Below are 20,567 nucleotides of genomic sequence, written 5' to 3'. Positions count from 1 at the left end.
ACGCTTAAGTAGGGAGAAGATAACTCCCCTTTCCTTACGTTGGACTGTATATAGTAACTTCCTTCCAAAGAGTACAGTAGGAAGGTGGATGGTGGGGGGAAGGGGGCTTCTTTTTGGAGTGATCAAAATGTTCTGGGTTTAAATAGTGGCGATGGTTGCACAATTTTGTGACTCTACTAAGAACCACTGAATTATACACTTTAAGAACGCGGATTTTAGGATATATGAACAAAAACAGAGGCTGCTGCAGACACCCCAGGACAAGACAGTGAGCAAGGCACACCTGTGTCATCAGGGCTGGCTTCATCTGCGATGGACCTGAGCGGTCACTCGGCTTCCTGCGCTCAGAGAGACCTGGGCTTGTTTAACACTCTGTTGTCACAGCCTTGGAATTCTTAATAATTTTTAATAAGGATCTGGCCCTGCATCTTCACTTTGCAAGTTACATGGCTGGTCTCATTTGTCAGGAGGACTCAGACATTAATGGGCTGAGGCTGGTGCCCAAAGGTCAGATCCATACAAAGACTCTGATTCTATCCTGGAGGGTCAGAGGTAGGGAGGGGAAACCATGTGACCTTGTTTCCTTGGCCTGTCTGGGCCTGGAGCTTGGATCCCTGTAAGGAATAAAGACTGAGGGGGCCAGAGGAGCTGTTCTCAGTCATAGGAGAGTGGGGCACAGCTGGGGTCCACTGGGGTGGAGAGTGGGGCTCTGCATGGCAGGAGTTGGAAGCAGTGATCGGGTGTCTCCCCAAACATGGGCTCCCATGGCGGAGCACCCAACCTCTGTCAGGGTGCTATGGGGGGATTCCTGCAGCAGGGGGCAGGGACTCACAGATGAGCCCCGAGTCCCTCCAACTCCAGCTTCTAAGAAGACCAGAATTTCTGCAGGCCAAGGATGAGGCATTGGTTGAGGCTTTCCAGTGAGTTTAAAAACAGCAACCGCACTTTGATGAGTCCACACACAGGAGAAGTCAGGAAAAAATCATGGGCCTGCATGGGTGCCGGGCAGTTCCTGGGTGATCAGTCTTGTTGGTTGGGTGATGCTGTTGTTGCTGATGAGGATAAGGCCACCAAAGCCCAGAAGAAGGGGCAGCTGTCTGACATCAGCCACGAAAGAAAACACAGCATCCCAGGGTCTGGGGTGTGTGGCTATTACCTTGTCCACTTCGGAGCGAAACACATGGAAGACTGCTTTTTTGTTTTAGGTTTTCATTAAATTGCACAAGATCTGTGTACCCACCCCACCCCACCCCCCCTTAGGCACTTTCCTCCCTTTCCAACTGAATCTGTGAAGGCTTTAACAAACCCGGCCTGGTAGGGGGGAACGAGGAAGTCTTCAGGGGGAGTTCAAAATACATTCTGACCCGGGTGGTGGCTACCCAGGTGTGAACATATGCAAAACTTCCCTGACTTGTATATTTAAGATCTATGTGAGTGATACCTCAATAAAAAAATGTTTAAAAACAAAAGGCAGGCTGTGATGTTGGGGCTACAAACCACTTCACTTTTTTTTCAGCCTTAAGAAGAATCTCCAAGATGTTTGACTTGTCCTTGTCACTTGAAAGGAGCATTCCCTACCCTCTGTAAATACAGTTAGAAACCGAAGCTCTCTAATAGCACTCACCCACGTTGGGGTCCCCAGAAGCAGAGCCTGAGACAAGAATTTGAATGCAAGTGGTTAATACAGAAGGCAGTATTAACCGGAAGCACCTGTAAGGGAGGGGAAGTAAACCAGGGAAGTGTGTTAATAAGCGTTAGCTGCCCTGAGGCCCCTCTCAGAGACTGTTCACACCACACCTCATAATCTAAGCCGGAGGAAACGGGAGCACTAATCCACCAACCCCTACCCCTAGGGAGGGTTGCTCTGGGGAGTTAACCCAGCATCAGCAAGCCAGAGAAGGAACTCAGGCAGAGGAGGCAGAAACTCTCTGCAGTGACCCCCAAAGGGGGCTGAAGGCGTATGGTAGGACTGGGGTGAGGGGTAGAAAAGGCCCATCAACACCTGGGAGGGAAAAATGAGATTGGCTGGCCTTGAGCCAGGGGTCTGAACAACCTGAGAAATTCAAGTTCACAGATTTCCTTCCCCTTTGCACATCCACAGAGCTTCTCTCTATAGGCTGCCTTGGTGCAGAGGGATCTCACACACCACCACACAGCTTCTGAAGCCACCTTTCCCTGAGGATGCAGCGAGGCAGCTTCAGAAAAAAAATAGCAGGTGAGGATGAAGATTGTCAGAGGAAGCTGGCCCAACAGGCTCCCCAGAGCACCGGGAGAGGGCCATTGTTTCTGGGAGTCTCAGAGATGTGTGTCAAGGCTGGGACAGCTGAAGGAAGCTTTAGCTCCAGAGTTTGTCATTCATTGCTTCCTGCTAGTGGGAAGAATGGGAGCTGATGGGAAAGGAAACCAACTGCACAAAGAGACTGAGGAAAACCAGAGGCCCCCTGGGAAGAAGTTACAGCTGCCCCAGGAGCTCACTGTATGGGGTGGGGGGAGTGGGAGGGCAGGGAGACCTGTGTGGAACCAGCCAGTGCCTGGGAATGCACCTAAAATCTGCAAGAGGTCCTGTGACTGTGCCTGTCACCACCAAACCAGGCTCCAGCCCCAGAATTGGACTTTCCAGGTCTCAGAAGGGACTTACAGTAAACTCCGGGTTAGAAAGATTAGACTTCTCCCATATGCATTTAAAATTCTTGTTAAAAGCAAATGGTAATTTTGAGGAACGACATGTATTAATATTATCAGCCATTGAAGGAGTTTTGCAAATGAGTTAGCCACATCCGTATTTGGGAGCACAACTAAGTTTGCGTGGGCCTTGGGGTCGGGGAAGGTAGGCAAGGATCCTGAAAGTCTTATGCCATAAGACACAGTGTGAGAGATGCCCAGCAGGCCTTGAACACCCGGGTGCCCAAGCTGTGGTGTCACATGTCGGAGGTCATAATCCATTTGGAGGGACCTCTGAAAGCCTTGCAAAGGCAAACTCCAACACCATTTTCCTGGGGTCCTCCCCTGGTACATGGCCAAGATGGACAAGTCCAGAACACTCTGCTTCTCTTACCTGCTGAATATGACCTTAAGGAAGTCATTTTTCTTCATGGTACCTTTGTTTCCTCATGTGTAGTAAGGATAATAACAGCACCTACCTCATGGGGTTGTTTTGAGAATGATATGGGTTAGTGCATGCCAAGCGCTCAATTCACAGCATAGTTAAATCTCAACAAATATTACTACTATTTACTGCTGCTATGACTTCTACATTCCCCAGGTAATCTCCTTCAAATGCCATGTGCGTACTCACCATCTACCCCCATTTTACTCCTCTGGACTTCCAGGAATGGGTTTTCGGAGAGAATCGGTAGTGGATGCTAGTTTTCCATAATGCCCCAAACCAGAAATCTTGGTCCTATGTCTACTCTAAAATGCATCTTCAACCCAGTTCTCAGCTAATCCACCACCTAGTTCAGACTGCCATCATCTCTCATCTGGATCACCAGGGGACGCACTAAAACCGATCACCCTGATTGGTGAAGAAACAATCTCACAGTGTCGTTCACAACCTGGCTGACTGGGATGATACCTTTTTTTTTTTTTTTTAAATAATGTTTTATTGTGTTTTTGGTGAAAGTTTACACAGGAAATTAGGTTCCCATTTGACAATTTCGGTACAAAATTTTCAGTGATATTAGTTACTTTTTTCACAATGTGTCAACATTCTCTTTAATTGCATTCTAGTTGTCCCCGCCCCCTCATCCTCTCATCTTTGCTTTTGAGTGATTGTTGACCTTTTGGTTTCATATAGATGGTTCTTTAATGGAGCACAGCACTTCTGGGTAATATCCTTCACTTTGTGTGCCACTCTGTTATTTCACTAAAAGGTGACATAAGGGGTTAGTTTTGGTTCAAGGTTTAAAGGGTATCTTAGGGTGATAGTCTCAGGGAGTCCTCTAGTCTCAACTGGTCCAGTATATCTCGACTTTTTTGAGAATCTAAACTCTGTTCCATCTACTGTGGCCCTGATCAGAACAGTCAGTAGTAGTAGCTGGGCACCATGTAGTTCTTCCGGACTCAGGGTAAATGAAGTCTGTGTTAGCCCTGTACTTTCGTTTCTTCTCTGAGACTTTGGTTTCTTTCTTTCTCTTTTGCTCCTGATGAGTACAGTCCAATAGTTGTGTCTTAGATGGCTGCTGGCAAGCTTTTAAGACCCCAGACGGTACTCACCTCACTAGGATGCAGGACACGAACTTTGTGAACTATATTATGCCAGGTGACTGAGTTGTCCCAAGCCTTCAAACTCAGAAAACCAGTCTCGCGAAGTGTTTGGTTATGTCTGAGAAGTATCTATAGCTGTATCCTCTGTGAATATATATGCATACATGCACATATAGATACTTCTATCAGTGCACACACATGTACACATCTGTACCTACCCATACACATATATGCCTATACACTTATATATGTGACCGTAGACTCATTATTTGGTTATTGTTGGTGTTATTGCCAAATTACAGCATAAACATCTTTTTCTTTCGAGCATTTCTTAGGGACATCATTTACATTGGTCAAGCTGTGTGGAATGATAACTTTTGCAGAGGTCACTTTTCACATTCTAATTAGCCATCATGCTCACCCAGTTTGAAAGATAAGTCTGCATTTTTTAGCTCTGAAGCCTTCTCAGTGTGTCCCTGGAATGAGCAAGCCTGGCTTTATACTCAGCTGATACCCAGGTGGGACAATATCATGAAAGTCTCATAGATTCACGGAGACAGAAAGTACCACTAGGAAGGAATCGCTTTCATCCTCTGCCCCCACAGGTACCTCTTCCCAGGGAGAAATTTTGAAAGAACTTCCTTAATGATTTCAGGGTGAACATCCTGTTAGAAAATTCTGCCTGAACAGAAATAGATTTTGAAGGGTACACCTAATGCACACAAACTCTAGCTCACACGCTCAGGATCACTCAAACATTCCAAACTTAACATTAATGACATTTGACTTTTCTACCACGTTTTAGGACACTGGCCACGACTCTCCAAGATGGTGCCCTTTGACTGGATGGGTGCCCAAAGTGGAACTGATGATGCGTAGCACGGGGCAGCACACAGAGCTCTGACAAATTTATTCCTGCAGAAGCTGAGGGACTAGTGTGTCACACATTCAAAGGAGAGCCTGCGTCTTGGATTCCGTTCCACTAAGGAGAGGGCAATGCCTAAACTCACACAACACCTTCGAAGAGTTCACAGCATTAGTAGAATCAGGGTCTATGCATCCATACAGATGGAAAAAAAAAAATTATTCAATACAACCAAAAAGCATGACCTGAGCATAAGAAATACAGCAATGAACAAGACAGACAAGATCCCCGTTTTCTGGAAGCTTCCATCCTGAGGGACGAGACAGCCATCAAACAGATAAATGAACAAGACAATGTTCTACAGAGCTAAGCGAAGTCAATGAAACAAGGCAATTTGATGAAAAGAGCCGGGCAAAGGTTATATCTTGATTGGGGTATTGCTACACAGGTGTATACATTTGACAAAACTCTTCCGACTGTACACTTAATATATGTGCGTCTCATTGTATATAAATTTGTCTTTTAAAAATTCCTTTAAATAATGAAAAGAGGAATCAGGATGGCCTCTTTGCAGAAGAAGCACTTGCGCTGAGGCCTGAAAAATGGGAACGAGCTAGAGAGAGTTAGGCGTGTAAGAGCTCATTATTCTTCCTGCAAAACTGCTGCAAGAAGAGGGGGCTATGCATTCAAAGGGCCCAAGGTGGGAACATGCTGAGGGTGCGGGGAGGCAGGTGTGAACAAAGGGAGGAAAAGGGAAGGTGTAGGGGAGGAGGTTGAGGTGGTAGGCAGGGGGTCACTGATGAGGGCTTTGAAGGCTGTGTAGTTCTAAATTCACTCTAAGTGCAACTGGAAGCCACTGGGAGACCACACGGAGGAAACATAGGGCTCTCCCACTTGATCAGCCCCAGAGCCAGCTCCAGGCAGGGTCTAGAGAAGAGAGGCTACCTAGGGCTGGTGAAAAAAGTGGCCTGGGAAGCAGGTGGGCAATGGGACCAAGTTATCCAGGGAGGACATTGTGGAAGACACAGCAGGGAGGGCAGGACCTAGAAGGGTTAGGAAGATCTGGGGTCACTAGAAGGACCCCAAGGCCTGGGGTGTTCAGCAAGTGGGTACCAACACATGACCCACCCCACCCCCACCCCAAAATGAGCCCTGGGAACACTGCTGCAAAGTGAGTAAGGAAAAGAAGGACAAGTCCAAGTGTCATCAGCAGGAAGGACACTGCCCAGTCACTGGCCCGAGCTCCTTAAATACTCCTTCCTAGAAGTCCACAGGTGGGCCAAGGAAGCTGGGCACTCCCACGAGCAGAATGTCTGGCTGGTCTACACAGTGCATAAGGTAAGCCCTCAGTCTGCAGGGCAAAGGGTTCTATAATGTGGACGGGTGGCTGAAAACTTAGCAGTGTGTTCCCAAAATGCCTCTGCTCTCGTTATTTCTATCTGGCCAATACTTTTGGGTTGGAGAACAAAGGGAATAAACTCATTGTTAGCAAAGGCACCCCTAAACACCCAATGGCCTGGACTCCCTAGAGAAGAAATAGTCAAGTTGAATATCTGAGGTGGGGCCATCCTGCCCAATCAGAGAATGGAGACAACTTCAAACAAAGTGAGAAAATGTGGCGCAAATCACTTGGGTAGGGAGCAAGAAAACGGAAGGGCAATTTCAGGGTGTCACTAAGGCTTGCACAGAGTAGGGTTTGGCCATCTAAATAACCAGCGGGCCCCTCCCCTGGGACACGCAGTCTTTCCAGAGATGAAAACGCCCTTTCTTGTCTCTCTGTGTTTGGAATCCTAATTGTTTCCAGTGTTAATGAATGGCAGGAGAATAGAACTAAAGTTTCGCCAGTTCACTAACTGCTTGAGGAATTACCCACAGCTATTTTTTTTTTTTTTTATATTGTGGCAGGAGCCCTAGTGGCACAGTGGTTAAAAGCTCAGCTGCTAATCAAAAGGTTGGCACTTTGAATCCACCAGCCACTCCTTGGAAACCCTGTAGGGCAGTTCCACTCTCTCCTATAGGGTCGCTGAGTCTGAATCAACTCAAGGGCAACGGGTTTGGGTTTTTTTTTTTTTTTTGCTTTTATGGTGGCATTGAGATGGCTTAGAAAAGAAGAATGACATTGGGAACAATTTTAGTTACCTTTGTGTCTCATGACTGGACAATGTTCCAGCCTTCCATTGTTATGGATTTTCTTGCCTGTTAAACAAGGTCACCCAAATGATCAGGGCGTTCCTTTTTGTCTAACTTTACTTTTCTAAACTAGTTCAGCTCTTCCCTAATGTGGTAGGCTGAAAAATGCTCCCCAAAGACATCAGATCCTAATCCCTGGAACCCGTAAATGTTAACTTACATGGAAAAAGAGTCTTTATAGGTATGGTTAAGGATCTTGAGATGAACCCTTTCATGTATGAATTAAATTTTTTTTTTTTAATTTTTGTTGATACCATGTGTTTTCATTAACGGAAGGCATGCTGAATCAAGGAACATTTCTGAAATTTTGTTTTGAAATATGCATTTGATACATATTATTGGGGTGTGTGTGTCCCTCTGGACTCTGGGTGTAGGTATACAGGACACACTTGTCACACTGGACTCTGGCGGGTAGGATTATTTGGGACCCATACTGCATCAATGTCTAGATCCCTTGACAGGTGCATACAATGTATGGTGCATGAAAATGCAGTATTCGCGTGAACGAGGAATCAGCGTGAGAAACGCCACTTCCGGATAACGCAAATGAACCTGATATAGACTTACAAAGCTTATCTCGCTGTACAAAAGCCAAAAAGATACAAAAGTTTTGCACAATCACACTCCTAGGATGCAACACCTCATACAATACCCTGTAAAAACAATAATTTTCAGCACACACATTTTTCTCTCATTTTAAACAGTTACAGGTCCCCACCTGCTGGCCACACGTATTGGCAGTGGTACAGTAAACCCATCGCCATCGAGTGGATTCCAACTTACAGCGATCCTATGGTAAAAAAAAAAAAAATGGTAGCTTCCTAATAATCCTGAAAGGTGGAAAATGTAGGTAGGTAGTGTGTGTCCCACTGTTCATGAAAGAGATTTATCCTGGATTATCCAGGTGGTTCCTAAATGCAATCACAAGTATCCTTACAAGAGAGAGACAGAGGGAGATTTTACTACAGATAGAGAGGGGCAGGCAACTTGATCATGGAAGCAGAGATTAGAGTGATGCAGCCACAAGCCAATGAATGATGGCAGCAACCAGAAGCTGGAAGAGGCCTGCACAGTGTGGAAACAATTTACTAAAAGAAGCAATTAGACCTTTTGGTCCTGGTTCCAAAGCCCCACCAGTAGTTGACTTTTACAGGGATTGGCTGGGGGCCTGCCAAGTGACAGATAAAAGCCCTAGAAAACAGCAGCTCAGATGGGGCTTCCTGATCAAGGAAAGTCAGGAGAGGAGCTTGTCCTAGGGACATGGGACCCTGTGCTATGAACCTCCCAGACTGTGTAAACCTACAACAGTGATGGAGGCAGCAGCTGCAAAGGTACCAGAAGAAGCAGAGACAATGAGCAGACCCAGAAGAAGTGGTGACGATGAGCAGACCCAGACTGTGCAAGCAAAGTGTAAAGACCTGCATAATACAGGTTGTTAACAGGTCTTCCTCCAATCCTGATGCCCCATTTTTCTTCATATAGTCCAGCTTCTTGTATTATTTGCTCGGCATACGGATTGAATAGGTATGGTGAAAAGGTGACGCACAGCTTTCCTGACTTTAAGCCATACAATATCCCCTTGTTCTGTACGAACGACTACCTCTTGGTCTATGTACAGGTTCCTCACGAGCACAATTAAGTGTTTTGGAAGTCCCATTCTTCGAAATGTTTTCCATAATTTATCATGATCCACACAGTGGAATGCCTTTGTATAGTCAATAAAACACAGGTAAACATCCTCCTGGTATTCTCTGCTTTCAGCCAGGACCCATCTGACACCAGCAATGAAATCCCTGGTTCCATGTTCTCTTCTGAATCTGGCTTGAATTTCTGGAAGTCCCCTGTTGATCTACTGCTGCAGCTGCTTTTGAAAGATCTTCAGTAAAAATTTACTTGCCTGTGACATTAATGATATTGTTAGATAATTTCGGCATTCGGTTGGATCACCTTTCTTGGGAATAGGCATAAATATGGATCTCTTCCAGTCGGTTGGCCAGGTAGCTGCCTTCCAATTTCTTGGCATAGTTGAGTGAGCACTTCCCCCACTGCAACTATTTGTTGAAACATCTCAATTGATATTCTGTCAATTCTGGAGCCTTGTTTTTGGCCAATGCCTTCAGAGCAGCTTGGACTTCTTCCTTCAGTACCATCGGTTCCTAATCATATGCTGCCTCCTGAACTTGTTGGACGTTGACCAATTCTTTTTGGTATAACGACTCTGTGTATTCCTTCCATCTTCTTTTGATGCTCCTCACATCATTTCATATTTCCCCCATAGAATCCTTCACTATTGCAACTCAAGGCTTGAATTTTTTCTTCAGTTCTTTCAGCTTGACAAACCCTGGTGGCATAGTGGTTAAGAGCTATGGCTGCTAACCAAAAGGTCAGTAGTTTGAATCCACCAGGTGATCCTTGGAACCTCTATGGGGCACTTCTATTCTGTCTTATAGGGTCGCTCTGAGTCGGAATCCACTCGACGGCAACAGGTATTTTTTTTTTTTTTTTTTTAGTAGTATTTAGGAATTCCAGAGCCATTCATGATCATTTTAATTGTTTACCACGTTTAAATGCATGGGATCCTGTTTCATTGTTTTGAGTTGTTTGGATTCATTTAGAATCTCTTAGAATTGTTTGGTGAGGTGGTTCTCAAACTCAGCTGCACACAGGAATTGTAGGAGGGCGGGGGAGCTGGGGAAACAGTGTTAAAAATTCTGCTGCCAGAGCCACAACTCAGAAGAATGAAATCAGAAGCTCTTGGTACGGGGCCAGGCATCAGTGTTTTTAAAACCACCCTCAGGTGACTGCAACGTGCAGCCGAGCTTGCGAACCATTGCAGTAGGATCATTCAGAACAGCTCTACTGATCGGAAGGAAACCCTGGTGGCGTAGTGGTTAGAGCTGCTAACCAAAAGGTAGGCAGTTCGAATCCACCAGGCACTCCTTGGAAACTCTATGGGGCAGTTCTACTCTGTCCCATAGGGTTGCTATGAGTCGGAATCGACTCGACGGCACTGGGTTTGGTTTTTTTTTTTTTTTTTTGGTTTAGGGTTGTTTATTTCGACTTAGTGTGCCTCTCCGGGGAGGGCACTGGTAGGCACCTAAGAGTTAATTATTTTTAAATCCAGTGTACTCAATCATGATCTGAGTCAGCCCAGAAATAATCCTCAGTGCCACCAGCCCTGGACATCTTCCTCCCTAAACCCCTCGGAGAGAGTGAGTTTCTCCTCTTAGAGTGTTCCTGAGCTCCCGGCTCAGGCCTCCAGGTGCAGAGGTGGGACTGGGAGCAGCCTGTGTCCATGTGCCCTGGAGGGCGAGGCAAGGCACGCATTTATCTAGAGTCCACACAAAGGGTTTGGTTAGCCAATGGAATGTTGCATCTGAAACCCAGTTCTTAATAAAGAAAACTTCAGAATCTAAGCAACGGAAAGTAGAACAGTGTGACAGAATATTCTGGCTAACTTCAGGCTGCCAGAATTTGTGATTCGTGTTTTTTCTTCTTTGAAAGCCTTTGCTTGTCCAATTTCTGAAAGGGGTATTGAGAGTACAATTACAAAGTGGTTTCGTTTCCAGGGTGACTGAGCCTAAGTCTAGGGAACTCCCCAATTTCTTATGTGGGCACTCCCTCCCTCAGGCTCCTGTACCACTCACATGCTCAGGGTAGCTGGTTTTCTCAAAGGCACTAGAACTATTGATGTGATCCTTCTGTCCTGGGGGGGCGGGGGGAGGAGTGCCCATTTGTGAGAGCATGTATATATATAGTTATATCTCTTAACATTCGTTGTCATCTAGTGGGTTCCGACTCAGTACAGTTTGACATACACAAATATATGGTTCACGACTGTGGGGACTGCATTTCAATTGTGGATTGAACCTTCGATCACAACAGGGATTCTGAAGTATGGTGCTGGGAAAAACTAACCCCAGCATGGAAGCAGGTACCTAGCTGGCTTTAATCTTCTAGCCATTGTTTGTTTGGTTTGGGAGTTTTTTGACCCTTTATTTTTTGGACTTATTAACCAGGGAGTTTTTTTTTTTTTTTTTTAATTAAAAAGCCAGTGTAACAGAAGCATGAAGAAAACGTAATTCCACCACTCTAAGGCAACTGTTTTCGTAGGTTTTTACATGTAGGCTGCAATCATGTTATACATGCTATTTTATTCACTTTACATAATAATATTTTCCATGTTTCCATGTAAATTTTATATTTATACTTTCAATGGCTAAATAATATTCCGTTATGTTTACTGATTTTATTTGACCTGTACCATTACTGGAGTCCTGGCGGCATGGTGGCTAAGAGCTTGGCTGCTAACCAAAAGGTCAGCAGTTCAAATCCACCAGCTGCTGCTTGGAAACCCTATGGGGCAGTTCTACTCTGTCCTATAGGGTCGCTGAGTGAGAACGTACTCAACAGCAATGGGTTTTTTGTACCATTATTACAGAAGGAAGAAAGAAAGAAAAACACCCTGCTTGGCTTTTTATTAGGATTACTTGACTCCATAAATCAATTTGGGAAGAACTGCTATTTTTCCAATCCATAAACATGGTATATCTTTGCATTTTTAATTTCATTTTCTACTATTTTGTGGCTGGTACATGGATATACCACAGATTTTTATATATTAAGATTGTTTTCAAGCAACCTTGCAAAATTCACATATTTCTAATAATTTATAGATTCTTCTGACCAGTTTTAACTCACACTTTACTTGTTGGTTCCTTTTTCCTGGGTCAAACGTATTGTCATTTGTTTGTTTTGTAGTTTGTTCTTTTTCCTTATGTAGCACAAGAGTTTTTGGACAAACTACTTTGATTTTTTTAGTCTACTTTTTATTATTATTTTTTTTTATTGTGGTGAAATATATGTAACTTGAAATTTTAACCATTTTTAAGGGTACAATTCAGTGGTATTAATTACATTCACCATGTTCCACAGCCATCACCCCTACCTGTTCCCAAAACCTTTCATCACCCCAAAACAGCAACTCTGCATCCATTGAGCAATAACTCTCTCCCATTCATCCCTCCCCCCTCCAGCCCCTGGGAAGCTCTCGTCTACTTTCTGTCTCTGCAATTTGCCTCTTCTAGATGTTTCATGTAAGTGCAATCATACAATATCTGGCCTTTTGTACTTGGCTTATTTCACTTAGCATGTTCTCAAGGTTCATCCATGTTGTAGCATGTATCAGAACTGTATTACTTTTTATGGCTGAATAATATTCCATTCTATGTATGTACAGCATTCTGTTTATTCTTTCATCTGTTGGTTGACAGTTGGGTTGTTTCCACCTTTGGGGTGTTGTGAATCACGCTGCTATGAACATTGGCATACACATGTCTGTTTGAGTTGTCTGTTTGAGTCTTCTTTTTCAATGAGTTTGGGCCTATACTTAGGAGTGGAATTGCTGGGTCATACGGTTATCGTGTTTGACTTTTTGAGGAATCACAAAACTGTTTTCCACAGTGGCTGCACAATTTGACATCCCTACCAGCACTGCAGAGGCGTAACTAGGGTGTGGCAGGTATTGCACTGGCCCTGGGCAGGTGGTGCCGCTGAGCAGTTTCTATTAACCCAGTACAGCCAGTGGCGTAGCTACGAAAAATGGCACCTGTGGCAAGCACTGAAATTGGGCCCCTGTCCCAGCCATCTGACAACTCTCTTTCAGATAACTTTACCGTGATATCAGCTGAAAAACACAAGTCAAGCTCGTTAATCTTTTAATAAACACATTACCATGCCTGAGGAAGGACATTGGGACTTACCAGGCTAATAAAAACTGCTCAGTTGCACCACACGCCCAGGGCCAGTGCAATACTCTAGATATGCCACTGAGTGCTTGAACTGATTTTCTGACATCTGGCATTATAACCAAAATTTGATTTAAGGAATTTTTAGCTGAACAATGCATTAGAAAACCAGTTGCCATCATGTCAGCTCTGACTCATGGTAACCCCATGTGTGTCAGAGTAGAACTGTGCTTTATAAGATTTTCAAGGGCTGATTTTTCAGAAGTAAGCTGGCAGGCCTTTCTTCCAAGGCATCTCTGGGTGGACCCTAAACCTCCAACCTTTTGGTTATCAGCCAAGCACGTTAACTGTTTGCACCAACCAGGGACCCCTAACAATATATTACATTTCTGTAAATGTGTCCATTACTTTTAGGACTTCATTGTTAAGCCTTTCCTTGGGGTCATTTTGAACTCAAGGCTTTTTATAGCCCCAGACATACAGCTAGTCATTATGCATAGGAGTTCTCATCAGCAATTTTTGTTCCTCAAAATTACACCCCAGACATCTCTAAGACATCACTGCTTTCTACTACCAAGGCATACTCAGTAGTCCATTGTGTTGTTTCTGCCCCAAGGTTTGGTGGCTGCTACCTTCCCGGGACCTGGGTTTCTCTCAGTGGAAGATACTGTAAGAGACCTAAAACCAGGTGCCGTTGACCCTAGAAGGTTCTGTGGAGCATGGACCGGGAGGTGCCAGCAGCAGCCCAGAGGGCTGGCGATCAGCAGGAGGTGTTCAAAGTCACCAGTTAATGCCAGTGCATCCAAGTTTAAAACTCCACTAAGAAAAATGCATTTCACTGTAATGCAGGAATGTTTAAATCAGGTTTATCAAAACATGGATATATCAAATATCCATATTATATTTTGTATTCTACCAAAACATGCATTTGAATTTCAGTTTTATCCTAAGTTTAAGCTTAAAACTTAAATGCCAATTTATGGCTTCTTATTAAAACCTCATATAAAAATTATGATCAGCTGTTTCTGGACCACTGTGTAAAGGGACCATATTTATCATCTGTGCTGGGACATTTTGAGAACCAAAGGGGGTGCTTGGTGGTACAGTGGTTAAGAGTTTGGCTGTTAAACAAAAAGGTTGGCAGTTCCAATTTATCAGCTGCTCCTTGGAAACCGTATGGGGCAGTTCTACTCTGTCCTATAGGGTTGCTGTGAGTCGGAAGTGACTTGATGGCAACCGGTTTGGTTTTCGAATTAATAATTACACTAAGACAACGGGTATAAACTGGAACTGTCTCAAGCAAACTGGGACTTATGGTCCATTCCAATGGGCCTGTAGTTTTAAAACTGCTAAAGTTAGCTTATATACTTAAATCGAAGTAGTAATTTTTACTTTGGGTAGTTTTAAAATAAAAATAGCAATGCCAATTTTACCCAAGTCCAATTTTCAGTACAAGAGTTTGCTTGTGTCTAAGCAAGCCAGCAAACTACTCAAATATATTCAAAACTTCACAGTAAAGCCTTGTGCTCACAGCAGACTACATTCAGTAATAACTTCGTTACCTAAATAGACACCGCCAGATTATTTCATAAAATCTGTGTCTCCGTAAAGCAAGCCAAGAACGATCTGCTCCTTTGCTGGAAGGCTATGAGTATCCGTTGGGTGAAAGTTGCTGTTAGCTGGGTGCGTTGGCCCCTGACTCATGACAAGTCCATGCACAGTGGAATGAAACGCTGCCTGGGCCTGGGCTATCCCCATGATCTGTTGTGGACCTGACCATTGTGATCCATGGGGTTTTCATTGGCCGGGTCTCCTATGTGGAAGACAGAAATTCTACCACTGCCCCCTGAGTGATATTAAGAAAAAACAAAAACATTGCTGTCAAGTCGATTCCGACTCATAGTGATCGTATAGGACAGAGGACAGCTGCCCCATAAGGTTTCCAAGGAGGTAAATCTTTATGGAAACAGGCTGCCACATCGTTCTCCCGCGGAAACATTGTTGGATTTGAACCACCGACTTGTTAATTAGCAGCCAAGTGCTTTAACCACTGCACCAGCAGGGCTCCTGGGTGATATTGGGTGCTCTAATTTCTGTAAGATTTACTGCCTGATTTGGGGCCCCAGGCTGACTGTTTTTTGGTCTACATTGCCTACATCCCTGTGATGTGCAGCCAGAGAAGCCTCACTGTCTAGAAGCATTAACTGCCTGTTCATGTGTTTCACCCAACTTAACGCAACAACAAAAAAAGCCAGAGCTTGGAGTAAAAACTCTTAATACAGGAAACTGAAAGAACACTCAAAAGGGAACAGTGATTTATTCAAATTTTGCTCTGTTTTTTTTGTTTTTGCTAATTTACAAGCACTGTTTTGGGGATTCTTTTCTTGGTTGCCCCCTTTTTCTAGAGGCCAAATTATGTTGGTCATTTATTCCTGCTCCACAACCAGGTATTTGAGGAAGACGACCATCAATCTCATTCAAGCTTTGTGAACCAACCACATAACCCTTCCCCATTCCGTAGGATGGGTCTTGGAAGCAGCTACGAGGGCCCTTAAATCTGGGACTACTGGGCAGCTGCCTCCGACACAGGCAAGCCCAGGTCCCCATGTCAATGCAGGGTGGCTCAGTCATTTTACAGGTGAGGAAACCAAGTCCTTGAAAAAGGTTCAGTGAGATGGTCCCAGGCTCATAAGCAGCCAGGGTGGAGTCAGGACGAAAATCCACTGAACGCTAGTTTCCAGCACTTTCCACCAGAACTCACTAACTCCACCAGGGACACAACTTCCTATTTGCAATATTACACCCAGGTGTGAGCCTGCTGTGTCTAAGCCTGTTCAAAGAAGCTCGGGGGGAAGAAAAGCAACTGATCTCTTGGATGTCCCTTCACATCCCTGTCCCCAACCTTACAACCACCCTCTTACAATACATAGCTCCTTATCCAGTGGACACACACAAACCCATCGACAGAGGGACTTCTCTCTGAAAAGTGCTTTATTTCAATTACATCTAAGACATGTGCATTAAAACATATCAAAATATTACAAAAATTCATGGCTCCCTATGGAGACCTCGTCAAATTACGTTAAGGTGCCTAAAAGCATCAGTTTACAAGTTCAGAACCAAACATTGAACCAGGTCATGTACCATTGCTGAAAGGCTAGTGATGGTTAAGAAAAGAACACTTCACAAAACTAAAGGAAGTGGGGAAACCCTTAAGAAACACTAGAATTACACCCAGAAACCATCAGCCAAGGAAAGACGTCTGCCTGCAGCCTGGCTGGCAGTCTTTGGGGGACACTCCAAGGGCAAACTGAGAGCTACCCCTTCACAGCTTGTCCGTCTCTTATGCATGGTTAAGACACAGAGTGCTATAACCTCCCGTGACAGGGCAAACACTTTCACAGCTGAAGGAAGAGGTGCCACATTTGTTTTTATTTTTACCTCTTTAGATCATTTTTATCTCATCTGAATCAAGGAAGGCTTTGTGCAAAACATTTTAAGTAGAGACTTGAAAATGCTTGCTGCCCCATCAGCAAAGTTTAAGGTGATCCTTCTGTCTCCTATCACTACCCCACGTCACGGGTTGGCCGCCATGAGACACTGAAATCCCCTTGTCCATACAGAAATTTCTGAGATGCATGTATGACACCATGTTCTCTGGGCTATGGAGCCTCAGAAGAAAATTCTACTTTTTTATTTAATTTTTTTAAGACAGCTTCTCTTTTCTCAAGAGAACTCGTTGCCCTTCTGGGTCTATTTTTCCTTCTACCCCCTAACACTCTGAAATAACCACTCAACTCCACAAAAGAGAATTCTTGCCAACATGTTTTTGCACTGAGAACAGATTCTTTTTGTAATTATATGTCAAAGTTTTATCTACACTGACGATAAAACGTCATCATCTGAAGATTTCTAGGACAGAGTATTGGTTTCTTTTTAGTAGCAAGGAGACCAAACTCAACCCATGGCTGTCGAGTCGACTCTAAGTCATCACGATCCCATAGCGTTTCCAAGGCTGTAAATCACTATGGAAGCAGACTGCCATCTATTTTCTCCCACAGAGCAGCTGGTGGCTTTGAACTGCCTATCTTTCAGTTAGCAGTCAATTGCTATAACCACTGTGCCACAAGGGCTCCTTGTAGGGAGGAGGGAAGGGTGAAAATCTCTCTCCTTGAAGCATCAGCAAGTCTCTACTTCAAAACTCTGGCACATTTCACTTGGAGGGGTAGCTAATCTTCTGAGATCCTCTCACCTCAACTCAAAGTCATCCAGCCTGGGGACCACTGCGGACAAGACTAAGCACACGAGGGCATGTCGAGTTTGTGCTTTTTAATTTCTCACCCAACTACCCTTTCCTCCACCTCCCACTTAACTCATATTAACTTTTCCACTAATGTGATCACCGTGAACGTGACCTTGTGCTTAATTCCACCACCACCAGGGAAGACTGAGCCCCTTGCCACCAAGGTGTACTCGAGTTTTCCTTCATTTGATCACAAACCTTGTAACATAAGCCTCTGGAGAAAGAAAGCCAGATGAGGCTAGTCTGTTTTCACGAGTTAGGAAAAACCCTATAAATCGGCCTTTTGTGCTTGTCACAATTTCAGGTCCATTGCACATCATTACATAAACCTTCACAAATCAGTCGGCATTCAAAGCTGCATGGCCATGTGATACCAGTGAGAAAATCTGGCTCCACGTGGAGGTAAAGCATTTCTGTTTCATCTGCTATTTAAGAGAACTTTTCCAGAATTCCTGAGCAAGATATCAGGACTTGAGAAATGATCTCTAAACAGGGCAGGTGGAAGTGGAAAGGAGAGGCCTGAATTAGAAGGAAGCGTGTTGTGTAAGGAGTGATCTGCCCTCAGGTCCACACCCTGGTCCCCCATCTTTACAAAGCAAGTCTACCTCAGGAACGCTTTCTCGGAAAGCGATCTGGTGCACTTGACATTTTGCAACATTTCTGTATTTAACACCATCACAGTTGCTAGTGCAAATTAAAGAGGATTTTTATAAACTAGAAATAGACACCCAACAAAAGTTACTGGTTAGTCACTTGATTTGTGAAAATTCTTCCCCCAGTCCCCTAAAGAGATATTATTGGGGCCAACAAAGGCTTTGCAAGTTCACTGTAAATGCAAAACTCAGGAGTTGGGTTTGCATTCACAAAACTGCCCTTTCCCATCTGTAACTTGGGAAGCTGTCCCCACCCCTTTTTTTATTTGTTTGCTTAGCCTGGCTCTGTGCATTTGACAGAAGCCCTCTGAGGTGTATAATTGAGAACAATCACCTCTGGGTTTCCACTCCACGCCCCACAGGGCTGATAGAGCTATCCCCTTAGGGGAGGTAGGCCAGCTAAGAAAGCCCTGGAAAGATGTCAGGTGGTGGCATGCCACCATTTCCAAAGTCAACAATAAGACCACAGCTATGAGCCTTCCAAAAAGGCTATGGAGAAGGTCACAGAGGAGGGCAGGACGGTGCCTAGGGAAGGAACGGCTCTGCTGCAAAGGCCCACCTTCCTTTAAAGCACCAACCCGTGGCTCTCCATCCCCCAACTGCCCAGTGCTCCAAACTTTCCTTGAAGATGAGGTGGAGGAGATGAGGAGCACTCCCACTCTTATGCAGCTCAGACCTGCCTGCTGCTAGGAGCTCCTGGTTTTGCTGGGTTGACCTCGACAGCCAGGACCCCTGCCCCAAACATCTCTCAGTCTTTCCTCAAACTGTATCTGCCACACTGGCCCACAGTTAGTTGTGTGGCAATCTCTCTGATCAGGGCTCCAGGGGACAGACTCTGTACCCGCCTATCTTCCAAGTGGTGTCTGCTCTGACCCTCTCTACACACCTTCACAGGGAAGCCCAAAGAGCACCCCCTTGTGTCACATTCAGTCAGTAGCAGGACAGGTCCTCCTTCTCGAAGTCCATCTCCACACACAAGGGCGGGGGTGAGCTGCAAGAATCCAGAGGTTGGAAAGAATAAAGTCTTCACTTCAAACATGGCCATAGCTCAAGTGCAGAAGATTCTAGATGATGTGAAGATGGGCTGGGCTCGCAGCCACCTGTCATTTCTGCCACGAGCCTCCACACTTCCTTTTGGACCTATGGAGTGGACTCAGAAACTTCTTGGCCACCACCTCAGAGCAAGGCTGGGTTCTGGCCAGGCTACCCAGTCAGCATCATGTGCAAACCAGTGAGGCTCTGACTCCACAAGACCTTCCCTTCAGCTCAAGGAAGCATCAAGGCAATGGGGTTTCTGGCTTGACATGCAGAGAGAAATTCTCAGGCTTCCTCCTATCTTCTAGGGGTAGCCATGGGGACAAGGATGGAGGCAGATTCTTCTTTCTAAGCATCCACACAGAACATTCCACATAGTGTTGTTGTTTAACACGAGCAAAGTTTCCAGTGTAAGAAACTGTGGGTTTATTGCATCTACCCCACCAGTGGTTTATCTTTTTCTTTCATTAAACCTGCCCCCGAGGGTATGTGGCTGGTATTTTATTAATTTCCAGGAATCTTGCATTCAGTGATCCTTCTAGGCATAGAGGGAGAATCCCTACTAGCACACAAATACCCCAAATGGTGAGCGACCCCACCTAAGCTTGCCAAGCCCCTTCCCCTTCTAAACATGGGCAGGAAAGTGTGGCTGTTCCCTGGCACTTGAGGTGAGAAAACCCTTCAGCCTAAAACCCCTCAGGTCAGGAACCCCTCTTTCCTGCCCATGAGGAGCACATCCGGCAGCCTCACAGCACTTGTGCTGGCTGCTCGGACTATAATTACATGTGAAAATTATCAGGTAGGCACATGTCTGTGGACACACACACATACACACACACTAGGTCCTCCCTAGAACAAAAATCAAAATCCCTGTGAGTGAAAGAAAGGAGACCGGGGATCCAAGGACACGGATTTGTCTGCTCACTGCTCCATCTCACTCCGGGTAGCAAATGGGGGCTTGGAGGGAGCTGGAGAAGTTGCATTTCAATGTTTCAGTGGAAAGAAAGCTTCTGGCTTCCTGTGGGTCTACTCATGTAAATACCGGTCCCTGTGGGGTCTGGATCCCCTCGTTCTCATGGCTCAGATAGTTTCTGGGGTCTCGGCTATCTCCTCCAGCCTCTGACGAATCATTAGCCGGAGCACGGTGTACCTGGGGACAGAGAAACAGCTTGTGGTGGACATAGTCAGCAGCACACACCTCCCCTGGATCCCTCCCTGACACCCAGGCGACACTACGGGCCAGCTCTCCTGTCCCTTTGCTTCTGTCTTTGACCCACTCTTGAATCACTCTGTTGCTTTTGTTCATTTCCACAACAGGATGAGAGGAAATACAGAGGCCAAAGGCAAACTAGATTATTTCACTGTGGTTAGAACATCTGGCAAAAGGAGGATGAGAAGGTCAAATACCAACAACAACATTGGCAGTAAGGTTTCCATTAATGGAGTGCTTCCTGTGTCCGGGGAAGCAATAGTCACAGTGCTTTATACGCACGTCCCTGGGTGGTACAAACAGTTAATGCCTTCAACTGCTAACCCAAAGGTTGGCAGTTCAAGTCTACCCAGAGGCA

At 45.1% G+C, this 20,567-nt stretch overlaps 1 protein-coding gene across 2 annotated transcripts in view; it reads right to left on the bottom strand.

Annotated features, from left to right (window-relative positions):
- Window positions 1-6,913: 6,913 nt before the first annotated feature.
- Window positions 6,914-20,567, bottom strand: part of RASSF2 (Ras association domain family member 2) — a 58,145-nt gene continuing 44,491 nt past the window's right edge. For both annotated transcript variants that reach the window (XM_003411602.4, XM_023550039.2), the window contains one exon: window positions 6,914-20,149. In XM_003411602.4, coding sequence (XP_003411650.1) covers window positions 20,080-20,149 — 70 coding nt within the window. In that variant the 3' untranslated portion in view covers window positions 6,914-20,079. The remainder of the gene's footprint in view (window positions 20,150-20,567) is intronic.

Source organism: Loxodonta africana, chromosome 24 (assembly GCF_030014295.1).
Source record: "Loxodonta africana isolate mLoxAfr1 chromosome 24, mLoxAfr1.hap2, whole genome shotgun sequence".
NCBI lineage: Eukaryota > Metazoa > Chordata > Mammalia > Proboscidea > Elephantidae > Loxodonta > Loxodonta africana.
Note: the sequence above shows the minus strand (reverse complement) of the source record. Positions and strands in the feature narration are given on the sequence as shown.